The sequence below is a fragment of the Capra hircus genome, chromosome 26, assembly GCF_001704415.2.
Source record: "Capra hircus breed San Clemente chromosome 26, ASM170441v1, whole genome shotgun sequence".
Taxonomy (NCBI): Eukaryota; Metazoa; Chordata; class Mammalia; order Artiodactyla; family Bovidae; genus Capra; species Capra hircus.
Window position 1 is genome coordinate 28,054,205 of NC_030833.1, and position 19,638 is coordinate 28,073,842.

Consider the following 19,638-nt stretch of genomic DNA (forward strand, 5'->3'; position numbering starts at 1 on the left):
AATTCAAAAAGAGAAGTAAGTTTCCCTTCGACCCTATTCCTAGTTCTCCAAACCTCCTCCTCAGAGGCAATGATTATTATGTGTGTGTAAAGGAAGAATGTAGGTTCCTTTAACACAAATGAGAATATCTTATACTGTCTGTTCTATGCCTTATATACACATCTTTGTAAGAGAACTGACCACAATTTTAAAATAGCTCTGTACTTTTCAATTATGCATTTTTATGTTTAATTTTATTTCATTATGATCTGTGCAGATTGTTTTTATGAAATTTCTCTGAGTTTACTAGACGTTCATGTGACAGCAAATGACCAATTTTTATGAAGTCACATAAAATGTTTTTAAAGTGTATTTCCCTAGCTTTATATTTAATTTTCTTCAACTTGGTTAATTTTGTTTTATTATGTACGCAATTTAAAATAATTTTTTCTTCCTTTTTTAAGATGGTAGAAAAAAATTTTCCATTAAAATTATGTTCCTATCCATTTCCATTATTTTATTAAGTTATTTAAGGTATATAGAACCAATAAAGTTTTCTTTCACTATTTACTGTGTTTTTATCCAAATACATTTTAGTTAAACTATTTTCTCAGATAAAACTTGAAAGTGCCTTTTTATTCACCTGTAGTGGGAGGTATGTGCCCCATAACCTATAGGATTTTCTTTTAATTAAGCTTACTTAAGTGGTTTGCCCTTTGAATAAATTAAACTATTTCATCTAGAGTTTAAACTCAAAATGATGTTTTTATTTATAATTATATTCCAGACATCAATCATTTGATAAGAGTTTTCTAGTGTCTTCAGAAGAGGGCAGCTCGCTAGCCCTGGGACAGGAAGGGAAGGCAGCTACTGCTGCTTTCTACTAATTTAATGCTCTTAAAATACAATGGAACATATTCAATAATCTGGCATGAATTTCCAATGATGGATTAGTGATATTTTAGCTTGGACTATCTGTATGGGGCTTCCCAGGTGGCTCAGTGGTAAGGAATCCGCCTGCCAAGGCAGGAGACACAGGTTTGATCCCTGGGTCTGAAAGAATCCCTGGAGGAGGAAATGGCAGCCCACTCCAGGATTCTTGCCTGGGAAATCCCTCCAGAGGAGTCTGGAGGGCTACAGTCCATGGCGTCACAAACAGTCAGACAAGACTGAGCGACTGGGCATATGTTAGACTGACAGGGTATTAGATTTCATTTTGTCATACTCTAGGTACCTCAAGTAACTGGCTGGCTCACAAGAACATGACTTTCACCAAACTCTATAATTTGAACACCTCCATAAATCCTGTAAATCTTTATAAAACCCTCATGACATCATCAGTTCCAAGAACTTGTCACATTTACAAAAATATTTAACATGACACAGGTATTCAAATATAGTTACATAGACATAAGAGCCTTCTGAAAAATAAAGATTTACTTATAAAGGAACAAAGATTATGAAGTCCCTCTTCCATAAAATCTACTTTTAGATCCATCAGCCAGGAAATGGCTTTCTTACATACCAATAGAGCATTAATGAATCAGAATTCATAAATGCTAACTATATAAAAATCGACAATTGAAAGCCATAGAGTTTCTACTATTACTGAAATTCAAAATGTCAATCCTCAGAGTTCTCCAAAATAAACTGTCTTTAATGTCATTTAGCTTCTCTAGGTTTAAGGAATATTCATATCGACCTTTTATGAGAAACATGAACGCTTTACTCCTTCACTGTAGTAAATAAAATTAATTCCCAATAGCCCCCTCAGAGTTTCAAGCTCGTCTATCCCCCCAGAGAAACGAAAAACACAGTTCAGGACTGAATGAGACTAAGTTTAGTAGAAGCATCAGGGTACTGACTTAGAAAACCTGCAAACAGAAGTTTCCAAGAAACACCCTATGAAAGCAGCATATGCCCGGTTAATCCAGACTTTTCTACAGCTCCTGACTTCTGCATCCAGAATTCACTGTACAGGCCAAACATAGGGCATGAACACAACACTTCCCAGAGTTCCCAACATCTAGACATTTGGTAAAAGTTACTTTCAAATAAAAGAACTTCAGTTCATTTAGATAACAAGGACTTGCTAGATGCAAACTGTAGATGGGTCTGCTGCTGCTGCTGCTAAGTTGCATCAGTCGTGTCCGACTCTGTGCGACCCCATGGACTACAGCCTTCCAAGCAAGAGTACTGGAGTGGGGTGCCATTGCCTCTCTGATAGATGGGCCTACCAAGTGCTAATTATACTCTTACAAAGATCCTTCCAATTCTTACTAGGAAGTAACTAAGAAAAAGGAGAATGCTAAAAGGGCTAGTAGTCTCATACTGAAATACATTCAGAATTCCCATAAAAGTAAATGTTCACTAAAGCAGTATGCTGCTGCTGCTAAGTCACTTCAGTCGTGTCCGACTCTGTGCGACCCCATAGATGGCAGCCCACCAAGCTCCTCCACCCATGGGATTTTCCAGGCAAGAGTACTGGAGTGGGGTGCCATTGCCTTCTCTGAAAGAAGTATAAGAAATCAATAAAACTAGCACACTGTTCTTTGTACTATGCATCTTGGTCTCCATGCCAAGAACTGTGCTCTACCAGGTGACACTGTGAGATAACAAGGGCCTCCTGTCAACTCAAGCACAGAAGCCCCTCTAAGAGGGCTCAGAATGGAGGGACCTTCTCACCTTATATAGTGGATTATGTTATAGTAAAGAAGGAGGTAAGTAACCATTGCCATGAGAGGCTGTGATTACCCATCAGTTGCTCATTAAAACAGAATCTGGTTAGTAACCAGGAATAAAAACAATACATTCAGGTTTTTCCATAACACCAAATGAACTTTTGGGCCAATCCAATAAATGGATTATTTTGATGACATTAAGATAAGAGATAATAAGGAATCTCTAAGAAGCTGTGTATGCCCAAGTCTTAATGAGGGGTGGAAGAAAGAAAAGACAATGAAAAGAAGACTCAAGGAACTCAGTGACATTTCAAATGTCCAGCCAAGATTTAGACACACACAGTTAATTCCTCAAACTCTTCCAAAAAACAAATAAACACACACCTGAATTCACCCTTCTTCAAAGGAATGCCTCAATGCCTCAGCAATCACCAAGTGCCTATCAGTATTGGAAATTAAAGTAACTAATGATACTGCTTTTGCAGATATGAAAACAGGGAGATGAAATTCTCCCACATATAAGGCCACCCCAGAAGTTAAGTGTGTAATCCTTGACACCCATTCACCTATACCAAGTCTCCTCAGAGCTGAAAGGGTGGGTACTCAATGAGATCAAATAACTATTGATTAGTACTTCTGACCTGCAAAATGAGAACGAAGTAGTCTACAGGTTTGTTTCGCTGGTAGAGGTAGTATTCTGGAGCTTTCTTGTTCTTCTCATCATACTTCAGTTCCTGGATGACATTGGGGTGCTTTAGCAGCCTTAGAAGGATCTTCTCTGACATCTGGGATGGGCTAAATGCTTCTACTTCTATAGATATAAACACAACTTGATATTACACTTCAAATGGATGGAAAAAAAATGATGCTAGTGATTAAAGTGTTTAAAGAATACTTGGAATCAAAGCAATACAGCATGGATTAATGAGACTTCCGTTTCGTGATCCACTGGGGGCAGATAACCTGGGAGAAATTAGAAAATGCTGAATTCTCATGTTTGTTGCTTTAGAATTTTTCTTTTTCAACCTGTCATTGGTTTCAGGTATCATTAAAAAAAAAAAAAACAACCCTCATTTTCTGACTGACACAAAGGAAAATCAACCAGAAGCAGGCTCCATGACTGCCAGGACACCCTGCAACAGGCCACAAAAGACTGACTGTCCAACAACAGCCAAAGGAAGAAGCAGAGGTCAGGAAGCGTCTAGGCGTGGGTTAGTACCAGGTGCTCAGACGCAGTGCTCACATCTCATTCTCCCATCGACTACCCTGAGAAAGTCTGGAAACAGAGGAAGGGAGAGATTCAGAATAAAAGCAAGGCACGTGCACACATCAACATGCACTCCAGCTTGCTATTTAAAAAAGTAACGTTGATCTGAAGTGATAAAGATAGTGATTTCATTTAAAATAACAAAATCCCAAGTTACTGACTTAAGGGTACTATACTGAAAGTGGACTTTATGAGGCAGAAAAAGGTAACGTCTAAATTGTGGTTCTTAAATGATGAAGAACAATATTATCAGAAATAAAAAAAAATAAGTTAAAGATATTTGTTCATATGTCTAAAAGGTTTTTAATTATGTTATATGTGAGACCTATAGATTCTGCATTAGTTCGGTGACTTTTTTGTAATAACAAAATAAGATAGTACATCACAGAAGTTTTGGAAAATATAGAAAAACAGAAAGAAGAAAATAAACCGATAAACCAACTACTCATAACCATTCTGAGCAATTGGTGAGTATTTCTTTCCCATACCTCACCTAGGCATGAGTGCCATGTACGTACGTGTGTGTGTATACTAAAAAATACAAGGATAATCTTGTGTACACATGGTTTTATACTGTTTCTTCTTACTTTACACTAAGTATTTTCATGTGATAAATATTATATGATGAGCCTTTTGAGGTATCTGAAAAAATGATCTTAAAGAGTGTATAACATTCCATCACGTGGTTGCTGTTAGCCTTCTTTTCAAAATATCTCAAGTACACTGCATTCAGCTGAAAGGCACTGGCTGCCCATCTTGGACACAGACGTCTTCTATAGGCCACTGGGCACTCTCAGATTTTCTCACACTTCTCCCTGGCCAACAGAGCTCACCCTTCACCTAGAAAGCCATCTGGGGATGTGAGCAGGGTCAGTCAGTCTCTCAAATCCATTCGACCTTGACCTCCCTGGAGCAGTCACTGCCGGCTGGGTTGGTGGTTTTAATAATGTGAACACTTGCCTCCTGGAATGGGCCTGAGTTAACAATCTGCTTTGAAGAGGCCATCAGGAAATCTATGTCAGAGTTCTGAGGATTTCTGATTTCATTACAACCAGAAAGGGTCAAGATTTAATTTTGAGAATTTACTGTTCTTCACTGCAAATCATAGCACCTGCGTCACCACTGATGTCCAACTGTTCTTCCGAGGCAAGCTGAAGAGAGAGCTACTCAATGCCTGACACACCGAGATGGGGTCTGGGATGCACTGTCCGCCTGCTCCGCCAGCTGGCTCTCCCCTGGACTGAGCTGAAGCGGATGGCCTGGCCTACCGTTCACATGCAGTGTGGCACTAACATTCATCCTTACCTTTCAGACCAATTTTAAGTTACTGGTCCACCCCTGGTAAATGTCTCAGAGGGTTCATGCCGACACTGAACATAGGAGAGGAGAGAATTTAAAAAGAAAAAAACAAAACAAAACAAACAAAACAAAACAAAAAACAAAACACAAAAGTGGCATTACTTATCACCCCAGTTCCCAGGCTCCACCCCCAGCCCACCCCAGTCAGCGGCGGGCGAGAAACTTGCTCCAGGGTTGGCAGAGATTTCAAACTGTGATAAGCGGCACTTGCCTGTTGCTAGGAAACGGTGCATGGCCAAGAGAAGCTGCGGTGATATTTTAACCTTCATCTCGCTGTCTGTTTGCTTAAAGGCAGAAAAATCTTGCTTTCTTTCTCGATGGGCCACTTTCTTTTTCGTTCTGTTATCAGCTGAGGGAGGAATGAGAAAAGGAAAAAGGAAACACATTCCATTAGATCAGGGCTCTTTTTCAACAAAAAATGACACAATATATTGGAAAGGCTAAGCTCGCTCTCCAGATGGTGGGCACACTACATGCAAACAGCACGTGGAGCGGGGAGGGACAGAGAACCCTCATCGGATGAGTGCAGCACAGGCGTGGCTATGACACAATCCAGAGTACGAAATCATGGGTAACATGATTAGGAATGGCTGTGGACACACGCTGGGAAGATCTACAGGGCCCTTCTAAGTATTATTAATGGGCAGCTGTGGACAAAAATCCTCCCCTCCTAGAGACTTTACAGCAACAGGACATGAACCCAGAGCACACACAGGCTCCTGCTACTCAGGCTGCCACACAGCAGGAAGGACAATCATGCTACAGAAGACAGAAGCATGTCCCTGCCTTTAGTGTGTCCGTCCCAGCCTCTGCTGAAAAGCACACGCACACACACACACACACACACAAAACCTCGAGAAATGAACAAGAACACTTTCACAGAACAGTGATTATTTGTGACTGATTTTAATATTATCTGTTGATTTTTAATAGTATCTGTTGATCTTAGTAACAATACCCCAGAGCATGAGACCCTCAAGGTCAAGCAAATACGAAGGAAGTGATTCAGAACAGAGGTCAGCACATTTCCTCTGCAAAGGGCTGGACAGTAAATATTTCAGGCTCGCGGGCCATGTACGCTCTGTTGCAACTACAACTCTGCTGTTGAGCAAAAAGGAGCCATGTGGAAATGAATTAACAGGGCTGTGCTGCAGTAAAACGTTATTCCGGAGAGGAAATTTTAATTCTGTATCATTTTTACAAGTCACAAAATAATATTCTTTTGACTTTTTGACAACTGAAAAAATGTTTTTAAAAATTTTTTTAGCTTGTAAGCTGTAGTTTGCCAATCCTCGATCTTGAAGGTGTCAAATGCAAAGCTTCTGAGTATTTTTCTGGACAAAGTAATGATCAAGAAAAAACTAGGTTAGAGACAATTTGCTTGCTTTTCCTAATTGCTTGCTTTCCCCCCTCAAGAATCATGAATCTTTACATTACCATTTCATGCCTAAGGCAAAACAGTGATGACTAATCAGGCTTGTCCTGGGGAGAAGGCAATCACAACCTGGAATTTTCCTCTGTCCCAAATTCTCTTTAAAGTCAGGCATCAAAAATCAAGGCAAGCATTCTGAATCATTTTCTAATGTCAAAGGTCATCATCATCCCTGAACTGAATCAGGACTATCCTTGAAGCACAAGTTCAGTATCTCATCTCAGGAAGTCATGTATGAAATCAGTCTCATCAAGGTTTAAAAGAAGTGAGCTGAAGTGTAAACATAAAAGCGCATAAACGTCTAGATTATCTTTCTTACACTGAGGATTACCCCTGGGAAACACATAAATATGCAGAGACACACTTGGTATTAAACAGTCTCTGTGAGGAAGGATGAAAAGAATGTAAACACACAATTAATATTCTCTATTATGAAAGCTCTGATTATTCTCCAAGAGTCAAAAGGATAAAACACATAGGGATTGGGGTTGTTTAAAGAACACTATACAGATGTGAGGAAAAAAATTAGATCCATTTGGGAAGCAGGTCAAGAGCTAAATATTAATTTTTTTTTTTAAGGGTGGATGGAAGACTTTAGTTTTAAAACTGAGGGACATTCCTTTTCTAGTAGGCCTGAATAAAATGACTCTGCTCTGAGCAAGGCTGGCTTTGTCCTTGGTGCTCTAGGCCACCTGAACGGTCCCTTTTCCCCTCCAATTCAAGCTTGAAAAGCCCAACAGGACACAAAGAGCCCAAATTCTCCTTCTCTATACCACCTTTGACAACCCCTAACATCTCAGGCCTTGGGCCATCTTTGGCATTAAGAAACTCTTAAAAGAGTATTACTTTGCCAAGAGCGAGGCTAAGGAAATCCAACAGTTGTGGATTTAATAGGAGAGAATGCAGGTTCAACGCCCAGCCCAGGATCAAGCCTGTGTGTGTGCTAAGTCACTTCAGTCATGTTTGACTGTGTGTGACCCTAAGGACTGCAGTGCACCAAGTCCATGGGATTCTCCAGGCAAGAGAATCCTGGAGTGGGTTGCCATGCCCTCCTCCAGGGGATCTTCCCAATCCAGGGATCGAACCTGCATCTCTTAAACATCTCCTACACTGGCAGGCGGGTTCTTTACCACTAGCGCCACCTGGGAAGCCCCAGGATCAAGCCTACTCCTGGGCAAATAGGTGTGGATGCCCACCTCCCAAAAGGCAGAGAAACAGAACGAGAAAGACACGCTTTTATTGTGTACCCTAACCTGTCCTGCTTTTGCTATATACTCCGCAGTGACAACACTAACCCAGCAAAACTACGTCTGCAAACTTCATCTCTATCCTGACCCATGGGTACTGGAACAAGGAAATTTCAACAGTTGCTATCCACAAACCCTTCTCAGTTTTTAAGCATTTGAATTATGACTTTAAGTAGAGACAGAAACTTAACTGAAACAATTTGCCTAACTGTAAAATGAAAGTCAAGAATGGAGCTCTCTGTTTAGGGCAAGTAATGCCCAGCTCAGAAGCAGTTGGCTTTGAAAAAAAAAAAAAAACGTAGCCAGTTGATATTACAGGACCTGCCTCTTCTTCCTCTGTGGTGGAAGGACTGGTGTATACTTGTAGGTGGTACCCAGCCTACACACACTGTGCGTTATTAGAAACAGACAACAGCTGGAGAGATGTCAGATGACTCACAAACAACATGGCGAATAAAAGCAAAGGTTTGGGAAAATTATACTCAGGCGACGGTACTCACTGTATAAATCTGTTTCATCTAGAATCTCAGATTTGATGATTTCTTCAATCACATCCTCTAATGTGACAATTCCCAGAACTTCATAAAATGGATCCCCCTCTCCCTCATTGTTTACTCGCTGCACAATAGCCAGGTGAGATTTACCTTTAAAGAAAAGAAAGCAAAGAGGTAATTTTTAGAGGTGACTTTCTGAATTTCCTGAATGTAGTCTTATAAAGGATTATGTTAAAAAAAAAACAGCAGCAAACACAGATACCAGATTATCAAAGTCTACCTTTCAGCATTTAAAAATGGTTTGGAAATGTTTGTCCACAAACAAATGGAAAAGCTTCATGGGCCATCAAAAGTAAGACCAGTTAAGCCAAAACAGCATCACCATCTACACACCGGGTACCACCATGGTGCCATCTGCTTCTTAATGGAGTTGGTCTCTGGTCAGGTCAGCTGTTCCTTTGTGACCATTTAGCAACTGCTGCTTTACCTGAGGACAGCAGTTCTCAAAGTGTGGTGCCCAGGACCCTTTTAGGAAAGTCAGAAAGGCCAAATCCTTTTCATTTAGATTACTAAAATGTTCCTGGAGTTTTCCACTGTGCTGGTATTTGCACCACTGGTATAAAAGTGCCTCAGCACAAGTCAAGGCAGCGGTAGTAGTGGGTCACTACTAGTGGTCACTGTCTTCTCTAACACACACACACACACACACACACACACACACAGTAAAAGGGGTAAAATCTGTTCAAGTATCCTTTAAATTAGGAGTCTGGGATTAAAACATACACATGACTATATATAAAATCTACAGCCATCAAGGACCTACTGTATAGCACAGGGAACTATACTTAATATCTTGTGAGAACCTACAATGGAAGAGAATTTTTTAAAGTATATAAAACTGAATCACTTTGCTATACAGCTGAAATTAACAGAACACTGTAAATCAACTGTATTTCAATTGAAAATTGTAAAACAATTCTTTTCCAGAGGGGAAAAAAACATCCTTGATGATACAGTAGAAGTCATCAGCTTCATTAAATCTTGATTCCTGGGACCTGTCTTTCAATATTATACATGACAAACTAGGAACCATAAAACATTTCTGTTGCATTCTGAAGTATGACAGCTGTTTTGAGGAAAAAGACTCATGCAAATTGAGTTGCAAGTTGAAATCAATTTTTTCACCAAACATTTTAAAGAATAACTACCAAGCTATGGTTATTTAGACTTGGATATTTGGCAGACATTTTCTTGAAAATGAACACGATGAGCCTATTACATTCAGGAAAACCAAGAGCAGTGTTCACTGCCAAACATAACATCTGAGCTTTCAAGGGAAAATTAGGATTTCGGGAAACTTGTATCTACCACCATGAAACTTAAGAGCTTCTCAGTGAAGACTTACCTGATGGAGACAGGTGGCGCTATTAACAAATGTGATTTGTAAAGTACTGAACAATAAAATGTGTCAACAGTTCAAAGATCTGCCTAACTCTGAACCAGTATTCTCCAAATGACCATGGCCATGATGTGATCAAATCATGCATGGGTAAACGATTTATTCAGGATGCAATGCACAACAACGGATTTTAAATAGACTTTTTATTTTGCAGTAATTTTAGATTTACAGGAAAGTGGCAAAGACAGAGTTCTTGTATACCCTTTACTCAATTTCCCCCTCCCATCATTAACACCTTGCTTTACCATTTGACACTGATACGGTAACAGTAAGTACATTCTAGATTTTATTCGGATTTCACCAGTTTTTCCATTAATGTCCTCTTTCTGTTCAAGTATCCAGTCTTGAGGACCACACTGCACTTAGCTGTTGTGTCATCCCAGATTCCTCTGGTCTGTGACGGTTTCCCAGTCTGCCCTTGTTTTTCATGAGCTTGACAAGCAAGTAGTTCTGGTCAGGTACTCTGTAGAATATCTTCTGATTTGGACATATTTTTCTGATGTTACTGGGATGATGAGTTTTTTCGTTACAGGACATCGGGGCTCACATCATCACAGGCGACGTTCGCGGTCACTATGTGGCCAAGGTAACGTTTCCCAGGTGTCTTCACTGCAAAAGTTACCAATTTTTTCCTTGTCTTCATTCTACTCTTTGGAAGCAAGTCATTTGGTCTAGCCCACCCCCAGGGAGGGTGAGTGGTAGGAATTAAGCCCTACTTCTTGGATTCAGGGAATAGCTATACACATTACTCAGAATTCTTTTGTAAGGAAGATTCCGGACCAAAAGATTTTAATGGAACAGGGCACCACAAGTCCACTGGCATAGTTTCAGATGATACATTGCAACTAACCTTAAAGAAACTATCACTTGGGGAGTTTGGGGTTATTATCAAAGAACATCCAAATATTCATAAAGGTTATTAAAATACCCCTCCCTTTTCAAATACATATCTGTGTGAGGACAGAGTTTCTTCACATACCTCAATAAAACAGTGTATAGCACAGACTGAATACAGAAGAGAATCTATCTGCCCTCCATTTAGCTTGATAATAAGCAATACACAGAAAGGCAACCACTACTCTCTTTACTATTCAAGTTTTGGAAAAAGTTATCTTTAATAAAAATGCTATGTTAACATGTAATGGATTCATGGTTGTCCCTTAAAAATAAGTAAATGTTTAAAATTCCTCAGGTTTAATTTCAAATATAGTAAACATCAAAAAGATATCCTATAAGAACACATGCTGCGAAACTGACCACTTCTGGATATGAACTCTAGTATCACCACTTTAGCTACCACCAGCTATGTGATCAGGACCAAGGCCTACGTAACTTTTCGGAGCCTCAGTCTCCTCTTCTCTAAACCCAGGCTCATGATAACTGCTGCCATGCAAGATTATCGTTAGTATCAGGGATAATGCACCTAGCAAAGGCAGGGACTAGGATCAACTGGGCAATCAATAAATGGTAGCTTATATTAATTTATCAATATTCTTCCTCAATTCTAAGGCACTATCAACTATTACCAGCTTAGTCAGAAAGAAAAAGTCTACTACATTAAATGTGCACTGTGATAGAAACAAAAATTACCATATGTAAAACAGATAGCCAGTGGAAATTTGCTCTATGACACAGAGAACTCAAATCAGGTGCTCTGTGACAATCTAGAGGGGTGGGAGGTGGGAGGGAGGTTAAGAGAGAGGGGACATATGTATATCTATGGTTGACTCATGGTGAGGTATGGCAGAAACCAACACAATATTGTAAAGCAATTATCCTCCAATTAAAAATTTAAAAATGAAAAAAGGATGCATTTCAATTTCAAAAAGATCTTTTAAAAATATTAAATTTATCTCATACACCAATAATTGGTTTTCCTAACACAACGCATGAGGGCAGCTGAGATGTATCCTTAAGCTAAGCCAAGGAGACATCATATCTGGAAACTTCATGATCATTTTAACATTATATTATTTTCTTTAATTGGAACATAATTGTTTTACAATGTAAATTTCTGCTGCAGGACAACATGAATCAGCTATATATATTCATGTATCTTTCCCCTTTTGAGCCTCCCCCTACCCAACATATTATATTTTTAAATGACAGGGTGAGGTTTTTTTGGAGGCAGTGGGAGTGAGGGCGCGTCATTTAAATAAACTTTACTTCAAACTGGGTGAGTTTGCTCAGATACAACCAGTCAAACTAAAAATATCCTGAAGGCCAGTTCTGATGAAGTTCCCAGCACCTACTCAGAGGCTGGCTTTGGGTCTGTGGGTTCATCTGCCCTTTCTGCTCTGCCTCAGACCCCTTTGCAGGCAACGTTGTCTGGAGACTGAGAAGTTAAGATTGTTAGACAATTAGGCATCCTAACAATCTGCATCCTTAGTGCGCTCACACTCAAAGAATGAAAATATTTTGAGCAAATGAGACTACAAGGGAAACTTATCAGCAACAGATACATAAACACCGCATCAGGTCAAGTCACTTCTAGTCTAGTCAGTTTGGTTAGGTCAGTTTCTCCCATCTGCTTTCCCAAGGACCCAAACATAAGCAGTTAAAAATTCTTGGTGAATGCTGTCTGTCGAAAGTTAAATTCTTTTGCTATTCCCAGCTTGTGATCATTTAAAAGGAATTTTCCAAAGCAAGGTCTAATATTAGACTCAAAATGAAGTTTCCATTCCACTGAGGCGCTATTCTCACCAAAGTAACTACCGCATAATCAGATTGTCTTGGAGCAATTCGTTTAAATGCAGATGGACATACTTGAAATACCAGCTCGATAGCACCAACAGATCTGACTGGAAAAGGCCTTACTCTAGAAACTATTCATGTAAGCTAGGCTTCTTGGATGGAAAATTAAGTTTTCTTCCTACCTCAGTGTTCCCTTTCACACCCCGACCTCCAATGTTGAAACTTCTTCATCTGCCCCAGAGTCACATATTTTTAGCTTTGGAATTCCTGGTGAGAAGTCTTGTTTTCTAACCTTCTTCCCAGTAAGCAGTACAAAAAAAAAAAAAAAAAAAAAGATATCCCTCTTCTCTAATCATGCTTTTGGAAGACAGCAATAAGGTACCTCTTCCCCTACTTAACCATTCACTGCAGGGAATTCAGCCTTTGGCCTCATCAATGGAACCATCAAAGGGAAAATATAAACTTATCAAAACAGAAATTTAAGAACTGAGCTCAAATAACACCATTCTTAACCTGAGCATTGGAGGGATTAAACCAGGATTGAAAGCAGCAAAGCAATTTTGGGGAAACTAACAAAAGATATTTATAAACCAAAAACTGGAAAAGATTATGAATTGATGGATTCTTAACTTCCAAAGAGAAGAATAAAAACATAGCAATCAGCACAAATATGCGATTGCAGGCATAAAATAGCACTAAAGCTTTTTAATATAGCTAGATTATATAGAATGAAGCAGACATTGCTGGCACAATTAGGGCTTAGAGACAGCCCTTTGTGGCTAGATATAAGGGGTCTTGCAGTATTCATGTCATTTCAAACTGTCCTGAAACTTATACCTACAGCCTCTCTCCATCTAGTCTGGTCCTAGATGACTAATGAAATACTTAAGTCAGACCTAAGAGAATCTATGTAGGCCTCTCCTCAGAGTATAGGGCTCCATAAACTCATTTCCAGTCAAATTCAGAATTATTAAGTTGACTATGAAATAATCACCTAGATTTTAACTTCTACGTGTTCAAAACAGGGCACTTGCACAGATGAAATTATAATAACATGTCTTCACTGTGAGGTAGGCTAAGTAAAATCATCTATATGCAATAAAACTAGGATCAAATTTCTGCCTCCGCCTGCTCCCACTGCTCCCCAAATCAAAGTACTGCGACACCTCTCTGGAGAATCGGCTCAGAACTGTTGCCGGTTGCCACGCTCCAGTCTTTTAACCTTACCACAATGCTAGGCTCAGATTCTGAATGACAGATACCATTTGTATTTTGATAGGGATAATTAACTAGGTAGTGATTAGGCTGACAAAGGGTACCTTAACCGCCTGATGAAAATATGGACTCATTTGCTCTCATGCAAGTTTGATGTCAATCAAGTGAAATGGAACAGCAGGCAGAGTAACTGAAACACCTAAGGCAGAAAGCCAAGTGAGCAGATGAAGTAGAATGGAATCACGAAACACTTGACACAGCTGAGCTAATAACAAGCGACAAGCAGTAGTCTAAACGACCGAGCAATGTGAGTGCAAAGCAGACAGGGTCTTAAAATGCCACTTGAACAGCAGGAAGAAAACAAACAGAAGATTCAACAATGAGAAACTAAAGCCAAACATTTTACGTCTGCCATGGCTGCTGTGCCCCACAACTGTAGGCATGCAAGACCTAACAGTTCCCGTGAGGTTGTGCAGCGTCATGCGTGCGTGTAAGTTGCTTCAGTCGTGTCCAACTCTGCGACCCCGTGGACTGTAGCCCACCAGGCTCCTCTGTCCATGGGATTCTCCCCGCAAGAACCCTGGAGTGGGCTGCCACACCCGCCTCCATAGGATCTTCCTGACCCAGGGATTGAAACCCCATCTTCTGTGTCTCTTACACCACAGGTGGATTCCTCACCACTCAGCCACCAGGGAAGCCCATGCAGTGTTGTAGCCCCTCACTAAACAAGGGCATTAGGGCAAGGGAGGCATTTGATATGCCTCTGTTTTTAAACATCTCCCAGTTTACCTGACATAAGAATTATAATAATTATAATAATTCAACAAGCAGGAATCAATAAAGTTCCTAAAAATGAAACTAGTGATAACATAAAGAAATGCTCTGTAAGTTAGAATTCAGGTCCCTCATCACTAAAACAAAACAAGATGGAGGATAGAGTTGAAGGCCATACTTAAGATCTCCCAAGGAAACCAGTTTGCATATAGGCCATCAAGGAAGTCAATACACTTAAGCAGCATTAGAGTTAGATTTAGTCTGATGTACAAAAATTGAACACACTGACCAGTGATCTAATGTTTTTGAACATAATGTATAATCCATAAGGTACAATGCTATGTAAGTGTCAATGAACTATAGTCACAAACTCATTCATTCACTCAGTAAATATGTACTGATGTCTACTATATGCCAGGCTTATACCTCAGGGAACAAAACAAAGCTCTGGCTTTCAAGGAATATTCTAGCAGGGAAGACAAACACTCAGGGAAACAGTATAAATGCATGTCAGACTGTATAAAACGTGTTGTGCAGAACAAAAAAAGCAGAGGCCAAATTATTTAGCTTAGGCTGGCCAGAGAAGGGCCTCCCTAGTAAGGGGACAGTTGAACAATGCTGGAGGGCGTTAAGGAGCCAAATGAAGTAAGTAAGGGGTTGGGGAAGATGTTTCAGGTGGAGGGAACGATGGAGCCCTGGAGAGGAGAGGCCTGGTGTGCTGGAGGGAAAGCAAGCAGTGTGGCTGGAGCAGAGTAAGCAGGAGAGAAAGCAGCAAAGATGAGATGGGGGTTAGTAGGGGTTGGCCAGGGTAGTTGGGGATGGGGGGTAGTGCAGATCACATCTCCATCACCAAGACGTTAGCTTTTACTGAAGTGTGTGTGTGCGTGTGTGTGCGTGTGCATGTGCATGTGTGTGTGTGCACGCTGTGTGTGCAGTTGCTCAGCCCTATCTGACTCTGTGACCCCATGGACTGTAGCCCACCAGGCTCTTCTGTCAATAGATTTTCCAGGCAAGAATACTGGAGTGGGTTGCCATTTCCTACTGCCGGGCATCTTTCCGACCCAGGGATCATATATATAAAATAGATAACTAATGAGAACCTACTGTATAACACAGGGAACTTCACTCAGTGCTCTGTGGTGACCTAAATGGGAAGGAAGTCCAAAAAGTAGTTGGAATCAAGATTGCTGAAAGAAATATCAATAATCTCAGATATGCAGATGATACCACCCTTACAGCAGAAAGTGAAGAACTAAAGAGTCTCTTGATGAAAACAAAAGAGGAGAGTGAAAAAGCTGGCCTAAAACTCAACATCCAAAAAGCTAAGATCAGGGGATCTGGTCCCATCACTTCATGGCAAATAGATGGGGTAACAATGGAAACAGTGTTTATTTTCAGACAGACTTTATTTTCTTGGGCTCCAAAATCACTGCCGCCATGAAATTAACGGACACTTGCTCTTTGGAAGAAAAGTTATGACCAACCTAGACAGCATATTAAAAAGCAGAGACATTACTTTGTCAACAAAGGTCCATATAGTCAAAGCTATGGTTTTTCCAGTAGTCATGTATGGATGTGAGAGTTGGACCCGAAAGAAAGCTGAGTGCCGAAGAATTGATGCTTCTGAACTGTGGTGTTGGAGAAAATTCTTGAGAGTCCCTTGGGCTGCAAGGAGATCCAACCAGTCAATCCTAAAGGAAATTGGTCCTGAATATTCACTGGAAGGGCTGATGCTGAAGCTCCAATACTCTGGCCACTTGATGAGAAGAACTGACTCATTGGAAAAGACTCTGATGCTGGGAAAGACTGAAGGCAAAAGGAGGAGGAGACAGAAGATGAGATGGTTGGATGACCTCACTGACTCAATGGACATGAGTTTGAGCAAGTTCTGGGAGTTGGTGATGGACAGGGAAGCTTGGCATGCTGCAGTCCATGGGGTTGAAAAGAGTCAGATGGGACTGAGCAACTGAACTGATATGTGTATGTATAGCTGATTGACTTTACTGTAGAGCAGAAACTAACACAACATTGCAAAGCAACTGTACTCCGATCAAAATTAAAAAAAAAACAACGAAAGTTATTTCAGTGATCTCAGTGACAAGGATGGTGGCCTGGGCCAGATGGCAACAATGGAGGGGGTGGGAAGTACTTAGAATCTGGGTGTGTATTTTAGATTAGAGCCAACAGGTTTTGCTGATCGACTGAATGTAGGCAGGAGAGGCAGCGACAAGCCAGGGCTGACTCTAGGATTTGGGGGCCTGAGCAGTGGGAAGGATAGAGTTGCCATTTATAGAGGAGGACTGTGGAAGGTACTCACCTGGAAAGAAGAAATCAGTTCAGTATTAGACAGGTTAAGTTCAAGATGCCTATTAGACTTCCCAGTGGAAATATCAAACAGGCAGTTACATAGTTACATACCTAAGTGCAGAATTCAACAGAGTGTGAGCCATGTGGGTTACAGATGAAGAGGGAGAACTCCCAGAGAAGAAAGGCTAGTGAAGCCAGACACCAGTGGAGATCACCAAGAGAGGGGGTGTGTGCAGCCTAAGCCCAGGGCAGGCCAGCGTCTCTAGGGCAGGAAGTGGAGATACAGTCAAAAAGGAGACTGAGAAGGAGGGGCTGGTGGCGTGAGCAGGGAAGAGAGACATTGGTGTTTGGAAGCCAAATTTTTTTTAAAACTACTTGAAGTAAGTTGAAAAGTGGCCAACATATCAAAAGATCATGAAAGGTGACTTTGGGAACAAAAGATGTTCAAGACAAGAAAGGTCATATATGAAGAATCCAAGGATCACCATCTCAGTGTTCGATCCATGTGATTCCCACAACATCCTTCCTTCTTCTAACAAGGACAAACACACTGGCCTGCTTCTGCCAGGGCGCCTTCACCTGAGAGCAAAGACCTGTGTCTTTAGGCAGAGTCTTTGTCCTTCCTTAGTAACACCTCCCTATTCTAAGTGCCACCTCTGGAAATAGGGCCATTGGAGCTCCAATCACCCAGCCTTAAAACTCTGAGTCACCTTTGCCTCTTTTCTCCAGATCTTTTTTCCTTTCCTTTTGAATGAAGAGTAAATGAATGAATATAAACCTACTTACAATTAACATGTAGGGGCACTGAGTGCAGCAGTGCCTGCATGGGACCTTTCTAAGGAGGTCGCCATTATCTTCGTTATCTCCAACAAGGCCTCAGGTCAAATAGCAGGGAGGGAACACAGCCCCACCCATCAAGAGAAAATTGGATTACAGATTTGCTGAGCATGGCCCTGTCCATCAGAACAAGACCCAGTTTCCCTCTCAGTCAGTCTCTCCGATCAGGAAGCTTCTATAAGCCTCTTATCCTTCCTCATCAGCGGGCAGACAGACTGAAAACCACAATCACAGAAAACTAACCAATCTGATCACATGGACCACAGCCTTATATAAATGAAACTTAATGAAACTATGACAGACGGGTCATGGTGGAGAGTTCTGACAAAACGTGGTCCACTGGAGAAGGGAATGGCGAACCACTTCAGTATTCTTGCCTTGAGAACCCCATGAACAGTATGAAAAGACAAAAAGTTAGGACAATGAAAGATGAACTCCCCAATATACTACTGGAGATCAATGGAAAAATAACTCCAGAAAAAATGGAGAGACGGAGCCAAAGCAAAAACAACACCCAGTTGTGGATGTGACTGGTGATGGAAGTAAAGTCCGATGCTGTATAGAGCAATATTGCATAGGAACATGGAGTCTTAGGTCCATGAATCAAGGAAAATTGGAAGTGGTCAAATAAGAGATGGGAAGAGTGAACATCGACATTTTAGGAATCAGTGAACTAAAATGGACTGGAATGGGTGAATTTAACTCAGATGACCATTATGTCTACTACTGTGGGCAAGAATCCCTTAGAAGAAATGGTGTAGCCATCATAGTCAACAAGAGTCCAAAATGCAGTCCTTGGGTGCAATCGCAAAAACGACAGAATAATCTGTTTGTTTCTAAGGGAAACCATTCAATATCATGGCAATCCAAGTCTATGCCCTGACGAGTAATGCTGAAGAAGCTGAAGTTGAATGGCTCTGTGAAGACCTACAAGACCTTCTAAAACTAACAGCCAAAAAAGATGTCCTTTTCATTATAGTGGACTAGAATGCAAAAATAGGAAGTCAAGAGATACCTGGAGTAACAGGCAAATTTGACCTTGGAGTACAAAATGAAGCAGGGCAAAGGCTAACAGTTTTGCCAAGAGAATGCACTGGTCATAGCAAACACCCTCTTCCAACAACACAAGAGAAGACTCTACACATGGACATCATCAGATGTTCAACACTGAAATTAGATCGATTATATTCTTAGCAGCCAACGATGGAAAAGCTTTACACAGTCAGCAAAAACAAGAACGGGAGCTGACTGTGGCTCAGATCATAAACTCCTTATTGCCAAATTCAGACTGAAATTGACGAAAGTACGGAAAATCACTAGACCATTCAGGTACGACCTAAATTAAATCCCTTATGATTATACAGTGGAAGTGAGAAATAGATTCAAGGAATTAGATCTGATAGAGTGCCTGAAGAACTATGGACAGAGGTTCATGACATTGTACAGGAGGCAGTGATCAAGATCATCTCCAAGAAAAAGAAATGCAAAAAGGCAAAATGGTTGTCTGAGGCGGCCTTACAAACAGCTGTGAAAAGAAGAGAAGCAAAAGGCAAAAGAGAAAAGGAAAGATATACCCTTTGAATGCAGAGTTCCAAAGAATATCAAGGAGAGATAACAAAGCCTTCCTCAGTGATCAATGCAAAGAAATAAAGGAAAACTATAGAGTGGAAAAGACTAGAGATCTCTTCAGGAAAATCAGAGATACCAAGGGAATATTTCATGCAAAGATGGGCTCGATAAAGGACAGAAATGGTATGGACCTAACAGAAGCAGAAGATACAAAGAAGAGGTGGAAAGAATACACAGAAGAATTATACAAAAGAGATCTTCATGACCCAGATAATCACAATTGTGTGATCACTCACCTAGAGCCAGACATCCTGGAATGTGAAG

At 40.7% G+C, this 19,638-nt stretch overlaps 1 protein-coding gene across 2 annotated transcripts in view; it reads right to left on the minus strand.

The window, feature by feature from the left end:
* CNNM2 (cyclin and CBS domain divalent metal cation transport mediator 2) overlaps positions 1–19,638 on the minus strand; it is a 175,137-nt gene that overhangs the window by 26,417 nt on the left and 129,082 nt on the right. For both annotated transcript variants that reach the window (XM_018041158.1, XM_018041157.1), the window contains exons 2-4: positions 8,466–8,609; positions 5,498–5,635; positions 3,302–3,471 (exon numbers count right to left, since the gene is read on the minus strand). In XM_018041158.1, coding sequence (XP_017896647.1) covers positions 3,302–3,471; positions 5,498–5,635; positions 8,466–8,609 — 452 coding nt within the window. The remainder of the gene's footprint in view (positions 1–3,301; positions 3,472–5,497; positions 5,636–8,465; positions 8,610–19,638) is intronic.